The following is a 16,843-nucleotide window of genomic DNA, read 5'->3' as shown; positions in this document are numbered from 1 at the left end:
CGGGGTCGCAACATGGAGGCGCAGGGGCCGCCGGGAGCGGCGATGGCGGCGGCGGCGCCGCAGCCGGGGCGGTGTGGCCACTTCGTGGAGAGGAAAGGGCGCTTCTGCAGGATGGTCCCGGCGCCGGGGAGGCGCTTCTGCGGAGAGCACGGGCAGGAGGAGGTGCGGGGCCCCTTCTCCGGCCGGGAGGGCGGGAGGGCTTGGGCAGCCCCGGCGGTACCGCGGGGCCCTGGTCCGTCAGCACGGGGAGATTGGCAGCGCCTGTGCCTCCCTCCGAGCCCTCGTGTGCCGAGACACTCGGGCAGCCCAGCAGTAACGCTGCTGTTGCATTATAGGTTTATTATTTTAGGATCCAGTTAAGTATTAAATTCTTCTCTCAGTTTCTCCATTCTGGTTAACCCACCTACCTCTGAATAGATGTTTTATGAAACCGATGCCCCTGAGCAGCTTTTATGAAACAGGACACTGAATGCATGCTGAACTGTTGTCTAAAACTTTTCTAACTAGGAACAAAATGACAGAAAAAGAATTCCCTGCCCTCTCGATCCAAAACAGTGAGTATATGTAAATGCTTTCCCTATTCTTTGTCAGAGTTCACATGACAAATGCTATTACTTACTTTTCTTTCCATTTTGATTTTAGCACTGTATATGAAGACCAACTACAAAAGCATTTAAAAAAATGTAATTCAAGAGAGAAACCAAAGCCCGTAAGTGCAGCATAAAATCAGCACTTCCTTTCAGATTTAAGACCTTAAACATTACATCTCTGTAGAGAATTTGTTGTGCTGACAACAGCTGACAGCACTTCTAGCAAGCACTACAGTTAGGACAGCATGGAAGCTGAATAAGTACTTCCTGAAATGGAATTCATGTTCCAGTCTCCTCCTGTTCTGTGTCCCTTCACACTGTAGTTTGGTACAACTTTTCAGTTCTCTTATTTTCAAAAAAAAAAAAAAAAAAAAAAAAGCTGAATTAATTTTTCTCAAAAATGTACCCTGAGAACAGCCTCTTGCAATGCCATTCATTTTGGAGACTGGGTGAGAGGTTGTCCTCGGAAAGCAGAACTAGCAGGGAGGCTCTAGGTACTTTCAGCCAACTCCTGGTTCCTGCAGGCCAGCAGTGAGTCACGGAAAGCTGGGCAGACACTTGCAGCAGTGCTGAGGGAAGGAACAGAATACGTGTTTAAAAGCTGTTCCCAGAAAAGATGGCTTCTTTATTGCCTTTCTGCCTTATTAGTATTGCACTGTCACTATTACCTGAGAAACAATAACAAATGGTCTCTGCAATCAGTCCAGTAAGCACTGACTGCTTAAATCTTGTGAACGTGTTCAGTCTTGTAAAAACGTGTCAGAATGCTCATTTGTGCCAGGGATTCAGGATCAGACTATAGGGAGAGAAATTACGTGGAAAATCTTATTTTGCTGTGGATACCTATTGCTACATATCTTATGATAAAAATGCTGAAGAATGTAGTAATTTGCTTCCTGGTAATTAACAGAATCAGATTTTTCTTTGATTTTTTAAAGGTCTACTTTGTTCAAGATATTAATGCAGGTTTAAAAGATGTGGCAGAAATACCAGAAAAGCAAGTGAGTATAATTATTTGTTTTTAAGTTCAGTCCTTACATAACATGTTGCAATTTATCATATGAGTATAAAGCACTAGAAAACTTAAAAGGTCTTATATTTATAGGTGGCTTTTTTTTTCCTTAAAAAGGTCACTTTATCTTCTCTATCCAGTGAAGAGCTGCAGAACTTAATTGTCAAGTTGAAAAAAGCAAGTAATGGTGAGCTTACTTAATACTAGATATAATGTTTTAAATTGAATTTATTAAGTTTTTCATTGTTATTTCCATTGTTAAATATCTGTAAAAATATGCGACGTGGTATTAAACACATATGAAGTAATTATCAGATAGACTCCAACAGCTAAATGTTACTATGAAAAATAAACTAGACTGAGAGAATGATAAAACACTTATCCTTTGTTCCCTTCAGTTTTTGTTTCCCACTCAGATATTACTACAGATAACAATTATAAACATATGATGAGAGATTTATGTTCCTAACAGACTGTTTGCTAGTGCTACAGATCGAGCTCATGTCACTATTGTAACGTGTGTTACAAACCAGAAACTCTTGGAAACTGGAACTCTTGGAAACTGGAAAGCGATGCCTAAAAGTTTTGCATTTCTGTGCAGGCCTGGAACTTCATCTTAAGGAAGAAATACTGTCCCACCAGGCTTTACAAGAAGCCTTAAATGACCCAAAGAATGGGGAATCTGCTTTCAAACACTTGAAACAACAGGTGTGGTCACTGATTTACTAATAGCTATAGATGGGTTTGGAGTGAAATTGTGCTGCTGTAAATCTGAGCAACTCTGTGTGTATAATGCTAGTAGCTTCCTATAGAGGAAATCTGATATGCTTTACAACTTTGTGCTCTTCAAATAATAGCATATATACAGCCTGTGAATGGCTGCTTTCTTAAGTGTGAATAACAGAAGCTTATTTACTGAAATAAACTTTAAATTGTGTGGTGTTCTGAATTATTACTTAAATATTCATAGTTTTTATTAACTCGTAATAAAACTGAGCTACAAAAAGTAAAATATTTGCTAAGAAGGAATCTTTGACTTTTGCTGTAAGAGCTGGTCCTGGGTCTCCTGGTTGTGTAAGAGATGCACAAAAAGAATTGGAGAGCCTGAATTAACCTTCTGCCTTTTTAATGGGTATTAAACAGCAGAAATTTTAAGGGAGATGGATTGTATAGTGTAGTAAAATGGAAAGGTTTGGGAAGAAAAATTTAAGAGTGAGAAATGTGTGTTTCCTGTGCTCTGCTTTCCTTTCCTGTGTATTACAAAACACATAACTGCAGGAGAGAGAGAGCTCTGCAGGCACTGATGCTTTACAGAAAATGCAGTACAGTACCCATATTTTGGATGGCTACTTTGAAGATCAGCGAGAAGAATATTATAATGTGTACCTGAACCCCAGTATCCATTCCACAGAGTTCTGAGTGGAGTTCTGTGAGCAGGGGAAGAAGGGCAGGGTACTGCTGACTAGTCAGAATGTATAATCCCTCTGTACAAACAACATCTTTTCCTTAATCCCTCACTGAAGGGGAGGCTTGAAAAAGTCATCTGCAGTTTGGTGACGTAATCATTTTTCTATAAGGCATCACAATATATATTTGCTTGGTTCACAAATAATCTTTTGATCTTTGTAGGCTTCTATTTTAGGTAACATGGAAAGATTGCATTTACTTGGTCCAGGAAGATGTTTTGTTGAGTTTGGAGCTGGGCGAGGAAAGCTGTCTCATTGGGTTGATGTTGCCTTACAGAATGTTGAAAATGTGCAGTTTTTGCTTGTGGAAAGAGCAACCACAAGATTCAAGGTAAGAGGATTGTCACATTAGCAGTGTGTGATTTTTAAACTCTTGCCATTGAAGCTGTTAGTATTAGATTTTTAAATTCAATAAATTTAAATTTCAAAAGTTCTACATTCCGTACTTCGCCGATAGGAAATCTATTAGAAAAAAAATCCTGGTGTTTAATGTTGGAAATTCACAGATGTTGACTTGACAAGAAAAAGGTCTGGCATTAATAGCCGAAGCAATATTATAATTATTAGTGGCCAGCCCTACTTAATAATCTTGTTCTGTTTAAACAGGTGGATGGAAAACATAAAAGAAGAGATTCTATATTTGAGAGGCTTCAAGTTGATATTCAGCACTTATGTTTAAGTAAGTTCCTTCTTGGCTTGTGTCACTCTGAAATAGAGGCTTATTCTTAAATTTTGAATACTGGGGTTCAAGTCAGTATGTATGTAGAATGCTTAAATGGTTTTGAAGATTATTCTCAGTGGTTGCTTGGATATGTTAATGCTATGTGTATACACATATATACACACAGGCATGTGTATATATACACACATTTTAAATGGAGATTTAAAGTTGTCTACTCTATACACTTGCAGGACATCATTACAGGTGAGAAATACCAAAACAAGTGGATTTTGAAGGGTTTTTTAGAACTTGCAGGATTAAACATCTTTGCATTGTTTGGTTTAGGTACAACTATGCACCATCAATGCTACAGAATTTGTGGGAACACCTCTCATCAGGAGATGCATTAATGTCATATTTACCTTTCATAGGCAGTGTATAGAAAGGCTGAAATGGTTAAATGTGCTTCCCAGCCACAGCATCCTATTCTTTTAATTTGTTTTAGTAAAAGAAACTTTCCTTTGACCAAACCACTGTAGTTTTAGTAGTGGTAAACATTTATTTCTAAGTGTGCAGAAATTATTTTATTCAGAAAAAATGTTGCCCCAACTATAATAATATATAGGTGCTAGGGTTATTGTGGATTGCATAAGGGGTTTGTTGGTTGTTTGGTTTTTTTCCCTCTCCAGGTAAGGTACCTATTTTGGAGAAGAAGAAACTACCGGTGGTAGGAATTGGGAAGCATTTGTGTGGTGCTGCAACAGGTATGAATTACAGATGTGTGAACTGCAGAAAGTTAGGATACTAAATCTTACACTCTGAATGGACTGATCTTCCGGACTATCCTTTTAAGCTCTTCTTGCCCTTTAACCCTTTGTTGGTGAATATAGCAGTTATATTCTAATTACTTATTGACTCCAGTGGATAATAGGTGCAAGGATAGTTTAGGCAGAAGTAAAGCCTTTCTTGGGCTCTATAGATTAGAACAAAGAATGCTGTGTGGTGGCATGGGTCATTTGTAATCTGGTGAAAGTACTTTTTTTTAGCACAGTTGCCTCTTTGAAATATTTTTCTTTTAAATTTGTGTTGGCTGTTTGAATATGTATCCTAAGCAAACAAATAAGAATGTGTTTCTGTCCTGATAATTTTAAACTAATATTTTTCTAACATCATATGCTTACTACGTAAAGATATCTCAAATATGACACCTTTCTAGGCATTGTGACAAAGATGACACAGTTAAGCATTTAAGAAGTACATGTGCATATTAAATAGATTGTGTCCTAGATATCAAATTTCTGGAGCAAATAGTTGCATGTTTTACAGGGAGGAGATTCTCCTACAATATGCCAGTTTATTACCCAAGTGTTTCAAATTCACTTCCGTAGAACAAATATTCCAGAGGATAAGCCCTGAAGAGCTCTGGAGGTCTCATAATATTAATTTAGCATTTAGGGTTTTCATGTTTTCAAAGCATGTTTGTAATTTTTTTTTTATCATTAAAATTGTGTTTTGGCTTAGTTTGTGATGCATGATTTTATTTTTCTTTATGGGAAGTACATTCCCAATCATGATAGAGCCTGTATAAATAATGGCATGGTGCTTATGGATATTTTTTTGGTGGTGTATCTGTTCATTCCCAGATCTGGCTCTGAGATGCTTGGTTGAAAGTTACTCAACTTGCTGTGGTGGAGAAAATGAAGAGCCTGCGGCAAAACGCTGCAGGACTGCTACGACAGAGGTGGCTCCTGACACTGCTGCTGGTAATGGCAGCAACACAGAAGACCATAAGCCTGTAGCTGGAATTGTCATTGCTCTGTGTTGCCATCACAAGTGTGACTGGACACATTATGTAGGCAGAGAGTTCTTTAAATCAGTTGGACTGGGAGCAGTAGAATTCCATTATTTCCAGAGAATGAGTAGTTGGGCCACTTGTGGCATGCGAGAAACCACAAGCAAAGCCTCTACAAGTGAAGAAAGTGAAGACCAAACTAATGACACAGAAGAACATGAGCAAACATTCAGCACGGCAGAGAGTGGTTCTGATACATGGCAAGGGTACGTGATTTTTTTTCCTAGCAAATGGACTCCAGCAGAAAAGCAAAATTATGTATAGTGGCACACTAAATTGTTTTGGGTTCTCAACAGAACTCATTTTGCAGAAATAAACTTATTACTGAACTTACAGAAATACTTTACTTTAAAAATACAGGTTTTATGGATGTACATTTCAAAATATATCAACAGTCACAGTTGCCTGACTGAAATGAACTTACAGTGATTTCAGTAGTTTCTCTAAGCTTAACTACTAATGTTAACTAACCAAACTATTCCTCTGACAGATGTTGTTCATTCTTTTCCTCCCTTTTATTCACTAGGATACTTACTGTTGAAGAACGAAAGGAGATAGGTTGCCTCTGTAAACGGCTGATTGATCACGGACGGATTGAATATTTACAACAACAAGGATACAAGGCTGCACTACAGTATTACACAGAGTCTGCTGTATCCTTGGAGAATGTCCTGTTGACAGCTGTCCCAAGTCCATTTTTGATAACAGAGCCAACTACATGACAGGAGATAATTTGGAATTGTTAGGGGGAAAAAAAACCTAAAAAACTTATCTGGATTTTTTTTAAAAAGCTAATTCAGTGTTTACAAAAAAAAATGTTTTAGTCTTTCCTGTACCCAGGAAAAGGTCTTATATTTCCCAGTGTCACTGGGAATTACACATATGCAAACCAGTTCTCATCAGTGGAAAAATAAAATCCCTAAGAATATTTGACACCTGTTGTAGGCCTCTTTGCTGGGAAGAAGTATACTTGGTATTGTCTTCCATTCTCAGTTACATTCTTTATTCATTAGGATTTATGATCGGAGGAGGATCAGAAGTACAACTTTCCAGATTTCCTGAAAGACAACAAGTGAAAATAAGAGAGGAAATAACATACTTTATTTTCACTTTGAAGTTCAGGATAGCTTTGTATTTCCTCTTAAATTATTTAAGTAGGCCAAGGTTCTTTCATCAGCCTATGCTGCCAGGGGAATCTATCAAGGAAGAAAACTAACTTGTAAACTGTATTCTTGATAACTGTATTTTTGCTAATTTGATTATTCATTCATGAAATATTGATAAGAAAAAAGCTGGCCTAGTGTTCTAAATCAAGAGCATTTCATTCATTTTTTAAGCCTTCACAAAACACAGAATGAAGATCAGAGAGAACATTTTATATCTGCAATGAAGTGCTCTCTGCAAGAAACAGCTGCCACCTGCACATCTTTTCAGAAGTGTTTAGTTTGGCTTCTTACTGCAACATTTAAACTGTTACCTTTGAGGCTACAAACAGCAAATTTTTGTCATAGTGTTTTAGAAATGAGAATAAACTGTGGGGCTGTTTTGTTTAGGTGACTGACTTCGTGTCAGGGAAAGTAAGTTGTGAGAAACATCTGTTTATCAGGTGTTGATACTTCATTGCTAGAAGATGTATGTTGGGAACATAAGCATCTCTCCCTTATTCCTTCTTTGGTAGTACCATCTGGACAACATCCAGAAATAGGAAAAGTTGAACTTCATGAGATAAATGGTGCTGTAAGACCCAAACTATGTAAACTGATTAAATTACAAATACAAAAGACAGCTTCTACTTATCCCAGCTCTAGGTAACTCAGGCACTTTTATTCCTATGTTCCTACCAGAATATATGCTGTTTGTGTGAAGACCTGCTGTGCCAACTCCTGATAAAAGCACCCCCTGCCCTCAGTAAAAATTGTTTTACAGATTTTTTGGAAAATGTTATTCATTTATTAAGAAGACTATTCATGTTTCATTTGTATATGTATCCTAGATTTTATTTATCCAGTTTGTTCTTCCCTTTCTCACTGTATTCCAGAGAGATCAGAATTAATAAAAAGTCATACCTGTTTTCTTGAGGGACTCCTGGATATACATGTGCATGAAGTCAATGCCGAACATTTCCTGCTGCTCCTCCTCCTCTGTATCCTCACACGGAGGGAGGGTTACCTCTAGCTCCAGTGGGTTGTCTCTGAAGTTGACAAATCTGATAATTCACCAAAAAAGGTTATGCTTGCAATAAGTTTTGTCGAGAGAAAACAATTCTTTTGAAACTGAATTAAGATTTGTCAATCACTATTTTAAGCAAAATTAAATAAGGCTTTTATTATACTAAACTCACCCCTCTATCAATAGCATTAAGTAAACTAAGAAGACTATAATAACACTAGCTGATTGTGGTGGGAAAAAACATTGCAGTCCTTGTCACTTTGTGTTCAGGTTTTCACTCCATGGTCAGGAGCATTGAGCTTCCACAAACAGGAGTGATGAGAACAACAGTGCAAATGCCTCCTCCCAGCTTTGCAAGGCAGTAGCCAGTCCTGTCTCTCTTTGTCCTTGGTCCATCCCTGCACCTATGCTTGCATATATTTGGTTTAAGAGGTGCTTCCAAAACAGCTGGAAACAGTAATTGTTACTGGGTTAGACATGATTTATGTGGACTAGCATTCTTTCTCTAAAATGGCCAGCATTCAGGAATCCAAATGAAAATGCAAACAACAGGAAAGTTTCTGTCATGGTATACAAAGTAGTATTGCATATTCAATTAAGAATTTCCATTATTTTTTATTTTTCATATCCTTTCGTCCATGTCCTCATACCTAATCATTTTTGTTTAATTCTGAATGTTTGATTTCTCGGTGGCAAAGTTCTACTTTTTGCTATTTTTATGCCTGTCACATATTTTTCTGCAGGCTTTTGGCTTTAGAGAGTGATATAAAAGGCCAGTTATGGGGGGGCATGAGGACATTTTGGAAATGAGAAAATGTATTATACCCTGCTTTTTCATTTGGGACTGTAACTATCATCAGTCACTTCTTTAAGTGAGTTTCACTACACAAAGGTTGCTTGACCAGATCCTCAACTGTTGTGAATCTGTGCAATTATGCTGATTTATATGGTATTGTGTCCATCTGTACAACTGTGATCATGCCTTTTCTTTTCCTCTTCCTTAGTATCATTCTATGATATACAACTCAAAGAAGGCTTTAAAACTTATCTTCTGCTATTTCTATTTATATTTCTGTTGCTTTTTCTTACCTCAGATTTGTCATATCCTTCATACAAGCTGGAATATCCTTAAGCTTGTTGTTGCTAAGAACAAGAGTACTAAGATTTTTCATATTACAAATGGTTTCTGGCAAAGAGTTTATCTCATTCCTTTGGAGCCATAAAGTGTGGAGATTTTCCATTCTGAAAAACAGGTATTTGTGCACTCAATCAAGATATAGAAAATTAATCTTATCAATAATTACGATAAATAATTCTTCAGCCACATAAAGGCTGGTCTCTAAGGAAACCCTCTATCCAAGATAATCACCTAATCTCTGTTTGAAAATGTCATTGGCAATAAATATTTAACCTTATATTGTTAATTGAATGGATTATTCCAGCTCACCCAAACCATCACTTTAGGGCTGACAAAATGTTAAATTTGCTGTGAAGTTAACATAAAAATTATCTTTTGAAGTAGCATTTAATAATTAGAATTTCAGTGCAATGGAATTGAGACTAAGATGAGCTTTGAGTTTTATTTACCTGTCAATTGCATCAGGAAGCTCCTGGAGTTTATTTCCCCCCATATCTAACCATTCTAGATGTGGCATGTTGAGGAGAGCTGAAGGGATGGTAGTAAACTGATTCATGCACAAATCTATGTGTGAAAGCTTCTTTAAATCACTGAGCTGAAAAGAAGTGGAGATTTAATGCAAGTTTGTGTAGCTGTTGCAGCATTACAGCAGTGCTCTAAAAATGTTAACGAACATTACAACGTATTTTGGAGCTAGTTAACAGGGAATGGTTTCTGAGTTACATTAGCTGGTATTGTCTAACAGTTACAGTTCTCACCTGGAAGGTAGGTAGGTTTGAAACTGGTCAGGCAGAAGAACTTTACCTCACCTGGTAGCAAGTGCCGTAAGTGCCGAGAGGCTGAAAGCCACGACTACAATGCATATATGCACTAAGCCTCATGGAGAAAGAGAATTTTAAAGACAGCACTGTCCTTAGTATGTCATACTCCATGAAATATGACATTTTTCATTAGTCAAATATTTAGATTTTTATCCATCAAATTGCATGTACTGTATTTTAGAGTGGACCTTGACACCTTCCATGCTGTGAAGTCTACTAACATTCTAAAAATGCAACATGCATCATTCAGTATTGCAGCACCTAACTCCTTTGGTGAATCATGCCTTCAGGTGCTTTTACAATGTTCAAGTGATACAAAGATAATTTATGGCAAATCTGATCCAACTGTCTAAACATTGAATGCCACTCAACTACACACAACCAAAGCTTCACAGTGTTCACATCACTGTAGTCTCGACAGGACAGAACTATGCATTTGCTATAAGCTGTTAATTTAAAAGCCATCACTCTACATTACACCATGTAACCTGTATCCATGTAAATTTTGTAAATCCTGGATTTTGGTTAATAGTGTATATTTCCATTTAAAGATTTGATATTGGGTATCACTGTCTGGATTCACTCAATTTTGCAAGGCACTGATTGCTGACAACTATTGTCACTACTATGTTTTTAAATAAATTTTAAAAAGTATATATGGTTGCATACTTGTCATCTCTGTCTAAGAGACTAATAGAGATGCAGGTCTCTCTCACATGTAGGTCAGTTCAAATTAAAGCTCAGTAGTAGGTGAGCAGTTGTTTTTATTCCCTGATAATTGTTTTCAATATTTGAGAACAACAATTGTTCAACTGCATGCATAGGCAGTTGTATAAATCACACAGCTAGTTGTTCTGGTCAAGATGCTTACAGTTGTGTCCTGGCATGTGGTATGAATTTCTACTCTCAACCATAAAAGAGAACTTCTCTCTGCTAAGGCATCAGATTCTCATTGGTGTAAACCAGTGAAGACATTCAGCCTAGACAAATTGATGTGAAGTGTATCACTGCCCTGTATGCACTGCCAAGCCATTTATCTGGACAAAATAAAGATTGGCTCCTTCAGCTACTCAGGTATAAGTATGTTCTTCTCGCATGGCTTCAGTTTGACTAGTCATAGAAAGGCTGTTCACATCAGCGTTTCTGTGGATCAGTTGTGAAATCAGAGTATTACAGCAAATCTGAAAACATGGAGTGCAACCTTTAATGATAATTGGGTTTGGATAAATTCAAAAAATATGCATTAAACAAAACAAAACAGTGTCAAAACCTGAGGAGGAAGATCACAGATATTCCTGTTGACAGCCAGTTCCAATCTTTCCAGACTGATGCAGTTACTTATTTCCTTTGGAACAGACTTTATTCTATTGTAACTGAGAAGCAGCTCTTGGAGGCTGGTCAGCTGGCCTGCAGAGAGCACAAATGAGACATGAGAAATGCTCATGTTCATTCTATTTGAAGTACAATATTACCTGTTTTGTCTTATCCTTTAACTGTTATAGAAATGCTCTGTGTTTTCACAAATTTAAAATAAAAAATTTTTTAAAATCACTGAAATGCAAATAGTAGGACTTCAGGACTCTTTAGTACAGAGCTGCATTCTGAAAACCCAAAACTGAAAAATTATGAATAGACTGCTCATGCTGTGGACTCAGAACATGAAGCCTGTTTTTCAATATCACTTTTCTAGCTGCATGTCTAGTCCCTGCTGTGCTTGCAGGCTTTTTTTTTCCATGAGGAGCTTGGACACATAAAGCTTTGTGTCTTCCATCCAGTCATTTTTTAATTTGTAGGCAATCTGTGGTTTGGAGATCTCTGTCTCACTGTCAGATTTAAATCATCTCTTTTCTAACTACCCAATAGGATTCTTAGACAGGCAAAGGGCACAAAAATGGCATATCTCTGCAATTTTCTTAGAAAAGCAGCTTAAAAGAAAGTACAGCTCACCAATTTCTTTAGGTACACTTTCAATTGAGTTCCGGGATAGATCCAGAACAACAAGACTCTGAAATCTTCCAATAAATTGAGGAATTTTCTGCAGACTAGTTCTATGAAGCTGCCATTCCTGGAGATGGACTAGTTTCAATAAGCACGAAGGTAGTGTCTAAGACAAGAAATATGAACCAGAAGAAATTCAGCTTAGTATACAAGAAGAATACAGGCTGAGGTAGAAATTTTATTTGAACACTAACAGTCTTTCGTTCTTCTTAAACTATACTATAACATGTAGGTTACAAAATGAATCCTGGTAATTGATTTCTAAAACATGCTAAAAGTAGCAAGCATAACTGATACTATTTCAATATCCTATATATTAGGAAAAGGTTTATATTTTATAAGGTTTTATATCAATATGTTAGGAAAAGGTTCTTCCTTCAGAGAGTGGCTGGGCACTGGAACAGGCTCTCCAGGTCACAGCACCAAGCCTGACAGAGTTCAAGAGGTGTTTGGACAACACATGGTGGGATTCTTGGGCTGTCCTGTGCAGGGCCAGGAGTTGGAATCTATGATCCTTGTGGGTCCCTTCCAACTCAGGATATTCCATGATTCCATGATCCCGAAGTGAACCCACTGTGGGCTGTCATTGTGATCACAGATTTAGCCTGCCCCCTTTTTGCTCCCAGTATTTACATACCTGCACTACTGTCATTGATTGACAAGTTTGAGACTTGCTTTGGTTTCTTTCTTTCTTTCTTTCTTTTTTTTTTCAACAAAGTCAACATGACTGATGATGAAACTGCTCTAAATAGATTTCTGCACATAAAGGGAGATTTAAATTCTGTTTCATAGTCTCTTAAGAAAAACAGTGAGCAGCTGAGAGTAGAAGAGCAGGGGGATAGAAAAATTACAATGTATGCAGAGTTCCAAACAAGGAACACCGGCCTATGGACCACCAGAGCATTGCTGGGTCTGGCTCTCCCACTGGCTCAACATGGCCTAATTCTCATCACTTCATAGCAACTGGTATCTGCATCTCTCTGTGGCTCAGAGGGCTGTGAACTTCCACTCTGCCATTAAAAGCTATTAGTGGCTTACCCCCCACGGATCAGAAACCACAATAATAGTGTTCTGGGAACCTACTGCCTTATTTCTGCTCTTAGAAAGTAAACAACGGTAAGAAATATTGTCATGCACCTAAACAACAGAGTTTTCACCTTGATACATTTCAGTAGTTCTGGTGTGTTAATGTTAAATGAGGATTTATGTCATGAAACTCATAATTCGGAATGTAAATAATTTCTGATGCAGAAAAGCCTTTTAGGCTATATTTTTGCCTAAGAGTAATGCTTAATATTCATGACTAAAAAAAACCCAGCTTGCTTTTACACTCACAACAACATGTCCCAACTCACTGTTAGCAAAGCACACAGTGAGTACTTAAGAAAAACAGTACAACTGTATAAGTGTAAAGTTGTAAATAGTAGTTTTCTAATGCATCAGTCATTCAACATGCATTCCTATCAACACTACCTTCCATTCTTCTTCCTCTATCCTTAAAATTGCTCTTCCACCTTCATTAATAACTCTTTCTTTGAGCTTTGCCAAAGCAGCTCTTTCCTCCCAGACAAGCAGTAGCCTACAAGGGAAAGATCTGTCAGTGGGGCAACAGTGAATACAGACAATAATTACTATCCTATCTATTTTCTGGAAAAAAAGACACAGTAGCCTTTTTGGATGTCAAACAATGTTAATTATATCTGGATACTAAAAATACTATCAAATTGAGGGAAGACAAACAATTAATGTAGTAATTAATGAGGTAATTCTATATATAGGAATTCTATTTTACAGTTCTTCAAATTTACATTCAGAAGGAGGACATTACTTAATTAACTTTCAACATGTTGCAGCAGGGCAACAGAATATAAAGTCATGCGGAACTAAGTTCCAAAGCCTTAATTTTGAGGCAGTCTCCTAAAAAGGAAACCTTCCATTACACCAAATGTAAGTTCAACAAAACAAGGCCAATCAGCAAGAGATTCTTTTAGCTTGATTTCCAAAGAGGACTTCAACAAGAACTATGACAATTAGGCTAATTCTCTTTCTTTCTGCTTGTATTTTCCATTAGTAGCTTTTGGATTTGCCATTCCATTTTAGACACATCTGATAAAGCAGGAAGAGGTCTAAAAACTAGAATGCTAAATTTCTTCAAATTTAAATTGCTGCCCAGACAGAAAACTAAGTGACCCTATTAATGCCTCTATGGAGAAAAAAACAAATTTCCACAGGTTAGAGTATCCACACAGTTATTTTAGTATCTGAATTTAAGGGATTTAAATTCAGATATTATTAATATAATATTTTTATCACAGACACAATTCTTGGTTTGACCTGACCATATTGCTAGATTCTAACCACTGGGAATTCTGCTGGAGTAACAACTAAAGAATTAGAGTCTGGATGAGTTTGAAAAGATTAATTACAGTCTTCAGAAATGCAACATATGGTCTAGCTTTCCACATAATTAAAGATCTACAATTTACCTTCCTGCAGACCTCTGCCTGAATTCCTTTTCTTTCTGTAATTCTTCATTTATCTTGTGTATTCTCACTTCCCAAAGTGTCTTCACAGCAGTGAATGTGCCAAGGCAAACTGCAGTTTCAGCCATGATCCTTTACATGTTCAAATGCAGTCCCAGGAATCTGATGGAACGCAGTTACCAGCTGGGGACAGTGACATGAGAGCTAAAACCCTGCAATATCCATTTCATTGTATTATTACACGCAGTTAATGTATAGAACAAACAGGATTTTACCATCTCCTTTCTCTTTATAAAAATAGACAATAGCACCTAGTGAAACTGTCTTGTATTAAGAAATGGTATTCTTGAAGTCTCTGTATTCTTATTCAGCTTCTCTCAGTTCCTTCCAATGATAGGCTAAGTACTCACCATAATTATTAAATGCAGATTTGAGCATTTATTCCCATCCCAGGAAGAAATTAAGCTGTTACCTGCAATGTAAGGCAGTTAAATTATGATACCTGCATCCTGGCAGCTACCTGATATAAGTACTTGTGACTTAAGGAGTTTTGCACTTCACAAAAACGGAACTGTTCCTGGAAATAAATTAGTAAACTTTATTTGCATTCATTTTCTTCATGGTTTAACTCATTATAATGCATTTTATAGTTAGTAATGCATTACCTTTAAGAACAGGCTTTTAAATTTTTCTGATTTGTGTTTAAATCTTCTTGTAGCCCTGCTGAGTGTCAGGATCCACATTTAAAATTAAATTCAGTCTAAAGTTTTGAAGTCACCTATCCCTTAGTGAGATAATTAAGATATATATTCCTGAAAAGCAGCGAAGTAGGATATTCAGTCATCCTAATCAGTGCACCACTCTGAAAATCATTCATATTACCATTACTGCAGTCATTTGGGGAAAGGGTTTGTCTTTTAGAACCAATCTTTTCTATTATATTTATTCCAGTATAATTGTGTGTGGCCTGGACAAGCTACAATTGCTTAGTGAACACTTTTGTTTTCAAACTGTCAATCATTCTATTTGCTTACTATGTCTTTTGTCAACATACTTACTTGTAAAGCATTATTATACTGAAATAATTTAATTAGACAAATAAAATGTAAAATATTAGGATTGCTTCCTGTTGTAAAGACAACATAAAAATCAAATTATAATGCCTGAATAAATAAGAAGCTGGTCTGATATACCAATATTTAAGATTCTTAACTGTTCTCTGTTTGTTAAGGAAAAATGTCAGGATTTGACAAGTGACACAAATGGTAACCACAGTGTGGCACAGTGCAGTCTGGCATTTGGGTTCCAAAAGGATGGAATTTTTTCCTGTAAAGAGAGGATTGTATTCTCTTTCCCTCCCCCACATAATTGTGAGCACATTTGCTAGTTTGAAGAACTAACTAGTTTCTCTTTCAGTGGTCCTCAGAGTAACTACCCTTCCCAGTCCTCATCCCAATATGCAATAGTAATGCTATATATGCATGAGGTCTTTTGCTCTTGTTAGTGGTTACAATTTAAATTGCCTGATTTTTTCAGGATTAAATTTCTGCTGAGATCAAGTGATTGAACTAATTTATAATTTCTTGTTTGGAGATTTTTTTCTTTAACTACAAGCCTTTTTGGAAAATTAGAAATCCTTTTATATAAACTGTGCAGAAAAAAGATATTTGTTAATAGTCGTACTAGTAACCCAGTATCATACTTTACAGTCAAAACAATACTTGTTTTTAGTAAATCTTACTCTGGGCAACTCCCTTTTGCTGTGGAAAGCATATTATTCAATAAGTGCTCCTTCAGAACCATGAAATATGAAAGGGACTAAATATATGACTTTATTTTCAGGATGATTTTATCATACAACAGGACTACCACCAAAAGCTTCTTGTTCTTAGATCTTATTATTTTTCAAGAAAATAACCCCCATAATACTCATGCCATCACAGCCAACAATTCAGGAGTGAATTCCCAACTGCAGCTCTAAAACAAGTGCAAATTTAATCCCAAGTAACCAGATCTCCCTACAACTTCATCTCCAGGCATCAGAAAGAATTTAACAACAACTTACCTCAATTATTTGGTGTTTTCAAGGATTTTCTGTGACTCGTTGCTTTCTGGACAAGAGCAGAGACAAATTACAAATCTTGTCTGTATTACCAAAACCATTTAGAACTCTCAGACTCCAATGCAATGTCAGTCTAGTTCTAATTTTAACCTATGCTGAGAATAGAAGGCATCACATGAGGCACTTCTGCAACCTCCCCCAAGCATTTACCACTGTAAAGTCTCCCCAGTTTGCTGAGCATGACGGGGCTCCCTTGAACTCCTGCTTAAAAAAGTTACAAATTGTGAAAAAGAAGAACAAAGGAGTAATTGTTATTCTCTACAATGAGCTCATATTGAATTAAAAATAACAAAGATAAAAAAGTCTAGTTTTGAATTGAAAATGACAACTTCTTGCTTACTCTAGTAATGTTTCTCTGCAATATAACTGAGCTTCAAAGTGCTAATAAACAGCCACACAGACTGAATAGACTAGAAAAAGTATTACATCACTAAGTATTTTACTCATTACTTCTGTCTATGCTGAAAAATTCGTTTGTTAAAGAATTTTAGTGCCAATTAGCAAAGTCCAGATAGAAAACTAATCTTTATC

At 36.8% G+C, this 16,843-nt stretch overlaps 2 protein-coding genes across 5 annotated transcripts; one reads left to right on the top strand and one right to left on the bottom strand.

The window, feature by feature from the left end:
• The first annotated feature begins 42 nt into the window (after positions 1 to 42).
• TRMT13 (tRNA methyltransferase 13 homolog) lies at positions 43 to 6,504 on the top strand. The gene is made up of 11 exons (XM_017827183.1): positions 43 to 162; positions 508 to 554; positions 643 to 709; positions 1,529 to 1,591; positions 1,720 to 1,789; positions 2,204 to 2,310; positions 3,232 to 3,399; positions 3,675 to 3,747; positions 4,419 to 4,493; positions 5,373 to 5,787; positions 6,108 to 6,504. Exons 1-11 carry the CDS (start codon positions 43 to 45, stop codon positions 6,301 to 6,303), a joined length of 1,401 nt encoding a protein of 466 aa, XP_017682672.1. The 3' UTR covers positions 6,304 to 6,504.
• Positions 6,505 to 6,567: 63 nt separating this feature from the next.
• LRRC39 (leucine rich repeat containing 39) lies at positions 6,568 to 16,413 on the bottom strand. Of its 4 annotated transcripts, none has more exons than XM_017827189.1 (9): positions 16,256 to 16,413; positions 14,194 to 14,402; positions 13,181 to 13,286; positions 11,657 to 11,813; positions 10,980 to 11,116; positions 9,338 to 9,483; positions 8,840 to 8,992; positions 7,648 to 7,787; positions 6,568 to 6,639 (listed from the first exon to the last, which is right to left on the bottom strand). In XM_017827189.1, exons 2-9 carry the CDS (start codon positions 14,316 to 14,318, stop codon positions 6,584 to 6,586), a joined length of 1,020 nt encoding a protein of 339 aa, XP_017682678.1. In that variant the 5' UTR covers positions 14,319 to 14,402; positions 16,256 to 16,413; the 3' UTR covers positions 6,568 to 6,583. The 4 variants fall into 4 exon arrangements, with proteins under 4 accessions (XP_017682678.1, XP_017682679.1, XP_017682677.1 ...); XM_017827190.1 differs by having other exon boundaries at positions 14,194 to 14,373; XM_017827188.1 differs by having other exon boundaries at positions 14,194 to 14,352.
• Between the last annotated feature and the right edge of the window lie 430 nt (positions 16,414 to 16,843).

This window comes from Lepidothrix coronata, unplaced genomic scaffold, assembly GCF_001604755.1.
Source record: "Lepidothrix coronata isolate B3197 unplaced genomic scaffold, Lepidothrix_coronata-1.0 Scaffold136, whole genome shotgun sequence".
In the NCBI taxonomy this organism is placed as follows: Eukaryota; Metazoa; Chordata; class Aves; order Passeriformes; family Pipridae; genus Lepidothrix; species Lepidothrix coronata.
The sequence above is the reverse complement of the archived record's forward strand: the minus strand, read 5'-3'. Positions and strand labels throughout refer to the sequence as shown.

Excerpts from the sequence above, each read along its gene's own strand:
- TRMT13 (XM_017827183.1), top strand. The coding sequence starts at position 43 with ATGGCGGCGGCGGCGCCGCAGCCGGGGCGGTGTGGCCACTTCGTGGAG. Across the intron at positions 555-642 it reads TGCCCTCTCGATCCAAAACA|CACTGTATATGAAGACCAAC; the intron begins GTGAGTATATGT and ends TTTTGATTTTAG. Across the intron at positions 4,494-5,372 it reads TTTGTGTGGTGCTGCAACAG|ATCTGGCTCTGAGATGCTTG; the intron begins GTATGAATTACA and ends GTTCATTCCCAG.
- LRRC39 (XM_017827189.1), bottom strand. The coding sequence starts at position 14,318 with ATGGCTGAAACTGCAGTTTGCCTTGGCACATTCACTGCTGTGAAGACA. Across the intron at positions 11,117-11,656 it reads AAGTGTACCTAAAGAAATTG|GCCAGCTGACCAGCCTCCAA; the intron begins GTGAGCTGTACT and ends TGCTCTCTGCAG. Across the intron at positions 9,484-10,979 it reads TCTGTGATCTTCCTCCTCAG|CTCAGTGATTTAAAGAAGCT; the intron begins GTTTTGACACTG and ends ACTTCTTTTCAG.